The sequence below is a fragment of the Alligator sinensis genome, unplaced genomic scaffold, assembly GCF_000455745.1.
Source record: "Alligator sinensis unplaced genomic scaffold, ASM45574v1 scaffold784_1, whole genome shotgun sequence".
Classification (NCBI taxonomy): domain Eukaryota; kingdom Metazoa; phylum Chordata; order Crocodylia; family Alligatoridae; genus Alligator; species Alligator sinensis.
Genome location: NW_005842318.1, coordinates 482,461 through 489,012, shown reverse-complemented (window position 1 = coordinate 489,012; position 6,552 = coordinate 482,461). Strand labels below are relative to the sequence as shown.

Here is a 6,552-nt window from a genome sequence, read left to right as displayed (position 1 = left end):
CCACCAAGCAGGTCATTTCCTAGGCAGTAGGTATGCTGGACATTTTTCCTCCCTAGGTGCAGCACTTTGCATTTCTCCTTGTTGAATTGCATTCTGTTGTTTTCTACCCATATGTCCAACCTGTCCAGGTCTGCTTGTAGTTGTTCCCTGCCTTCCAGCACATCCACTTCTCCCCACAGTTTTGTGTCATCTGCAAACTTGGACAGAGTACACTTCACTCCCTCGTCCAAGTCGCTGATGAAGATATTGAAGAGTATCAGTCCAAGGACCGAGCCCTGCGGGACCCCACTGCCCACACCCTTCCAGGTTGACACCGACCCATCCACTACGACTCTCTGGGTGCGAGCCTCTAGCCAATTCGCCACCCACCGGACTGTGTAGTCATCTAAGTCACAGCCTCTTAACTTATTTACCAGTATGGTGTGGGATACCGTATCGAAGGCCTTCCTGAAGTCTAGGTATACGACATCAACCCCTACTCCTCCGTCCAGGCATTTTGTAACCTGGTCATAAAAATAGACTAGATTAGTCAGGCATGATCTACCTGCTACGAACCCGTGCCGGTTTCCCCTCAGCATAATTTGTCTTGCCGGGCTCTTGCAAATATGAGCCTTGATAATTTTTTCAAAGACTTTGCCTAGGATGGAGGCGAGACTGACTGGCCTATAGTTGCCTGGGTCCTCCTTCCTCCCCTTCTTGAAAATGGGGAACACACTGGCATGGGGAACAAGCATGGGGAACAAGCAGAAGGAATTAGTCCTCCAGCTTTCCACTGGGCACTATGATCTAGTAGGGATCATGGAGACCTGGTGGGACTCCTCTCACGACTGGAGCATAGCCATAAAAGGCTACATTCTTCACAGAAGGGATAGTGTAGGGGAGAGGTGGGGGTGTTGCTCTCTATGTGAAGCAGCAGTACACCTCCATACAGGCCAATGTCAGCCCCAAAGAAGAATAGCTTGAAACCCTCTGGGTCAAGCTCCAGGGAAGGCGTGGTGAGACAGACATGACTGTAGGTGTATACTACAGGCTGCCTAACCAAGGGGAGGAACTTGATCTAGCATTCGCCCATGAACTAACGGAGGCCACACGTGCATGGAACATGGTTGTCATGGGTGACTTCAACTACCCAGACATCTCCAGGGAGGAATGCTCAGCCAGCTCAGATCAATCATGAACCTTCCTGACCAGCACCAAAGAGCTTTTTTTTTTGACTCAGGAGGTGCACAGGCCAACTAGAGGCAATGCATTTCTTGACTTGGTCCTGGCCAAAGAAGATGACCTGTTGACCAACTTAAACATAGAGGGCAGCCTGGGCAATGGTAACCATAAAATCATTACATTCACGGTCCGTCGCAAGGCTGACAAAACAGATACCAAGCTCAAAGTCTTAGACTTCAACAATGCAAATTTTAATAAGCTCAGGTCACTTGTAGAGAATGCTCTGAGAGACCAAGGACCACAGGTAAAGGGAGCACAAGAAGAATGTTCATTCCTTAAGGACACAATCCTTAAGGCTCAGAGAAAATCCATGCCCTTATAGAGAAAAAGTAGCAGAAGGGTCAAAAAATGCTCTTAGCTAATCAGGGAAGTTGCAGCCCTCTTACAGAAAAAGAAAGAGGCATACAAACAACGGAAGCTTGGGACAGCCTCTAAGGAAGACTACTTGACAATGGCCCGCACTTGCAGAAACCAGATTAGGCAAGCTAAGGCAGAAACTGAACTAAAACTAGCTACAAGAATCAAGGATAACAAGAAGTCCTTCTTTAGCTACATAGGGAGTAAAAGGGAAACTAATGGGAGTATGGGGCCACTGCTCAATGCCTCAGGATACCTGGTCACTACCACTCAGGAAAAAACAGAACTCCTAAATGACTACTTTGCCTCGGTCTTTCACAAGACCAAGAGGAACAACACACCAGGTAGGGCACAGAATGAGTAGGGTGGGACTGACACCATTCCCACCATTGCCATAGAACTGGTGTACGACCAATTAAAAAAACTAGACGTATATAAATCAGCAGGACCATATGAACTCCACCCAAGAGTGCTGCAAGAGTTGGCCGAAGTAATCGCAGAGCCCTTGGCAAAGGTCTTTCAAAACTCATGAGCCTCTAGAGAAATCCCAGAGGACTGGAAGAGGGCCAGTGTTGTGCCCATATTCAAGAAGGGGAAGTGTGAGGACCCGGGAAACTACAGGCCAATTAGCTTCACTTCTATTCCAGGGAAAATCCTAGAAACAATCATCAAAGAGGCTATACGTGACAAACTTGCAGAAGGCATGATACTGAAGGACAGCCAGCATGGCTTCATCGCAGGCAGGTCTTGTCTGACCAACTTCATTTCTTTCTATGATCAGGTGACTTGTCAGCTGGTCGAGAGAAAAGCGGTTGACATCAGATACTTCAACTTCCAGAAAGCCTTTGACCTGGTATCCCACGAGATACTGATCAGAAAACTGGAAGATATCGGTCTCAACTGCGGGACTGTCAAGTGGGTGCGAAACTGGCTGCGGGGTAGGACACGGAGAGTCCAAATGAATGGATCGGTGTCATCCTGGTGAGATGTGGGCAGCTGCGTACCCCAGGGGTTGGTACTTGGCCCAGTGCTGTTCAACATCAATGACCTGGATGACGGGGTGAAAAGCCCATTGGCCAAGTTTGCAGACAACACCCAGATATGGGGTTGTGCGGACACACCTGCGGACAGGCTGCAGATACAAGCAGACCTAGACAGGTGGCACATTGGGCAGAATGGAACCAGATGAGGTTCAACATAGAGAAATGTAAAGTGCTGCATCTGGGAAGGAAGAACCCCCAGCACACCTACAGGCTGGGCATCGCTAACCCGACCAGCACTACAAATGAAAGGGATCTGGGGGTAAGAATAGACCCCAGCATGCATATAAGCTGGCAATTAGCTCTGGCATGCATCAATCGATGCATCTCCAGTAAAACCAAAGAAGTGATTCTCCCACTTTACTCAACGTTGGCACGGCCACAGCTGGAGTATTGCATCCAGTTCTGGGTGCCACACTTCAACAAGGACGTGCTAAAGCTCGGGAGGATACAGAGAAGGGCCACCCTTCTGATCAGGGACTTGCATGGCAAACCATATGGGGAGAGGCTGAGGGACCTCGGACTCTTCAGCCTAAAGAAAAGAAGGCTGAGAGGGGAACTGATTGCGGCTTACTGCTATATCAGAAGCATTCATCAAGGGCTCATTGAACAACTGTTCACCGGGGCGCCCTGGGGGAAAACTAGAAACAACGGCCACAAACTCCTGGAAGATAGTTTCAGGCTAAACATTAGGAAAAACTTCTTTACAACTAGGGTATCCAGACTATGGAATAAGCTCTCCCCAGAGGTGGTGCAATCATCTACCCTAGAGGTCTTCAAGAGAAGACTGGACGGTCACCTGGCTGGGGTCACCTGACCCCAGATGTCTTTCCTGTTCATGCAAGGGGCTGGACCCCATGATCCTTCAGGGTCCCTTCCAGCCCTATGATGATTTTATGATTGTGTTTAACCATACATCTCATAGCCAGAGTATCCCTAATGCAATAGTTCAAAGCAGGAAGGCTAAACTTATCAAGCTTTAAAATTTTCCAGCTAATTTTAGAACTCCAGTTAGCAGTGCGTGTCCAGAGGGATATAGTGTATTTCAGTGTAGCTCTCCATCAGCTCTGAAGTACAGGAAACCCTCATTACTCGCGGCTTCGGCATTCATGGTTTCAAATATTCACGAATGCCGAACCCGCATTTTAAATACACTTTATACACTTCCAGGAGCTCCTCAGGAGCTCCATGCTTGCTACTGTTGGGCTCCTACCACCGGGCTCCTGCCACCACCGCTGGAGCCGTGCTCTACCCCCACCCGCCCGGGGCATTGCGTTCGTGAACACAGACTGCATTCATGAACGAAGTGCCTTATTCACGGATTTTGCCATTTGTGGGGGATACGAGAACATATCCCCCATGAATGGCAAGGTTCACCTGTATATCACAGCTTTCAGCATACTAACTATGGAACATGACCCCACATCCCTACTCATCTGGATCAGACACTGAAAAGGCAGTTCACATGCTTGTTCCCTACTCCTCACTTGGAACACCTCAGCTGGTATCTTTCAGTTTGACCTCAAAAGTTGAGTGGCTAATATCCCAAACTCCCTTTGGTTAAAGTTAAAAGGAACCTTACTTGGTGGTAGAGCCTCATCCACTCTTTGATATCGGCTGACATCTTGACGCACCGAAGGTAGTGACCTCAAAGCTTGGTGGCCATTTGCTTGAGAACCTAGAATTAAAACATAAAGAAGTTATGTGTTTTTTTCTGTTGAGTTGTCTCTGAATTGCACAACAGAGATTATGGCTTCTGCCTACAATCTCAAATCTCAAGAAGGAATGCCAACTCATATCTACCTCTTTCAGAGCATATAGATCACGTAAAACTACCAGAGAAACCCAAATACCATAACCTCAAGGCCAAATTCTTTCCTGAGGTACACTGCCATATCTTTATTGACTTCAAGGGAATAATATAAAGTAATACCTTCAAATAGAACACCTTGGCCATTGGTGCTTGAAACATAAAACTACAAGGATATATTCACAATATTTTAACAAGGTGTCCCACAATAATAAGACTTTTCAGTCTCTAACTGAAGAGTGAGGCTTGCTCTGATATACAGGGATAAAGAAAACTACTTAAGAAAGGTTTGCTCTATTAAAGAAAAACCCATAACTATTACGCATGACAACCCCAAACAAGCCTGAATTATTAAATACACTTTGCTGGAAATATTTACACCTTGTTACACCTTGTTGCTGAAAAATACATCAGTATGTTGAAACTATGCATAAAATAAATCCCTGCATAATCCCTGACTCAGCTGAAGCCAGCAGAACTCTCATTGACTTTTACAATACCAGGATTTTTCCTTTTGTGTAGAATTCAGAGAGATATTATTTCCTCTGATATCTGGTGCAATTTGATATAATCAAAAGTCAAAAGCTGCTCTTCAGAAGTACTTGATATACTTGTCTTAAGTCTTTAACTTTCAGGAATGATTTACTGCAGGAATGTCCAGAGGACGATCAACTCCGTGAGAGTCAGAGAAATTACCTCTAATATCCTAAAATATGATGGTAATATGTTATCAAGGAGCTCCCAAAAATCCCCAGTTCATCACTGAAGAAGCAGCATGTGTTTAAGAACAATTACAACTAGGTTGGTGCCTTTTTTGGAGCTAGCATGACTTAAATTAGCTTTTCAGGTTATTATTAATAATGAATGAACAAGGAAGAATTTATAACACAAAGAAGAATTAGCTTTAAAAGTGATATGCAATTCTTTTTATAAAAAAAATCCTGAATCCTTCTTATATTTTATTATGCATACTTTTTCCCTTTCTCCCAAAACAAAAACCCCTCAAATTCTCAGGTACTAGTTTTCAGGCTTTGTTGTTTTTACCCACTAACATTTTCATTCAACACAGAAATATATGCACATTTTCCCCCTAACTATAACATTTTTGGTTTCAAAACTGATATTTTTTATGCTAAAATGTTTTTTTCAAAACCAAAATAAATTTTAAAAATATGAATGGGAACAAGGAAGTAAAACTGTCTTAACAGATCTTCACATTTTTGTGATTTATTTATTTTTCTTTCATTTTGTATTAATTCTGTATTTTCAGTAGCTCTGCTAATGAATGCATTGTTGCCTATTACCTACAGACATTACCTCCAGTAGCTCCTTCAATTGGTGCAGCTGCTCCCTCACAAGCTTCCTGAGCATCTCCAGTTTCTTCATCCTGGGACTGGCTGCTTACAGCAGCAGCAGCAGCAGCAGCCTGCAGGCTCCTCCTTCTTTGCCAAATCTCTTCTGCTTCCTCTCCATCCTGTAAACTACCTCCTTCAGCCAGCTGCCCCTCCTCTTGAGTGCTTGGTAATCTCACTACAGGTAAAGAGCCAGGACAGCGCATAGTCTCCTGTGTTTCTGCAGCAGGCTCACTTCTAGCCACATGAGTGGCACAAGCACCCTCCTCCTCTTCCTGAGATGAAAAGGCAGGAGTCTCAGGAAACCTGGCACTTTCAAAAGATGAACATCGTGTTTCAACTGATGACAGCCGTGTGGTCACACTTTCATTACAAGAGCTGTCTGCTCCTTCAACATCACTCTCCCCTTCTGGCCTAGTACTAGCCTCACTAACACTCTCTGTGCGAGCAGGGTCACTGTGCTCAGTTTCTGATGACACCTGGGAAGGTTCAGACCCTTGGTCAATAGATTCTGTTTCACTAATACCTCTTCTACTACCAACAGCAGAGTCAATAGCTCCTGTATCAGCACTGCTAGTAGGCTGTTCTGCCTCCTGACAGGCACACAATTCAATGCCAGCCTGGTCTACTGGCACTTCATTTTGAGAGTCTTGCTGGTTTTCACCTTCAATTGCCACATCTGATGGTGGAAGCCTTTGGAGAGTCTCTTGCTGGTCATCAGATGGCTGCAAAGGAGTTTCAAAAGATAAAACTTTTCCATTGTCTGCTGAAC

The 6,552-nt window shown here is 45.1% G+C and overlaps 1 protein-coding gene across 1 annotated transcript in view; it reads right to left on the bottom strand.

The window, feature by feature from the left end:
- HECW2 (HECT, C2 and WW domain containing E3 ubiquitin protein ligase 2) overlaps positions 1-6,552 on the bottom strand; it is a 324,758-nt gene that overhangs the window by 100,456 nt on the left and 217,750 nt on the right. The window contains exons 10-11 of the mRNA XM_025209949.1: positions 5,746-6,552; positions 4,201-4,296 (exon numbers count right to left, since the gene is read on the bottom strand). Of these exons, the coding sequence (XP_025065734.1) occupies positions 4,201-4,296; positions 5,746-6,552 (903 nt within the window). The remainder of the gene's footprint in view (positions 1-4,200; positions 4,297-5,745) is intronic.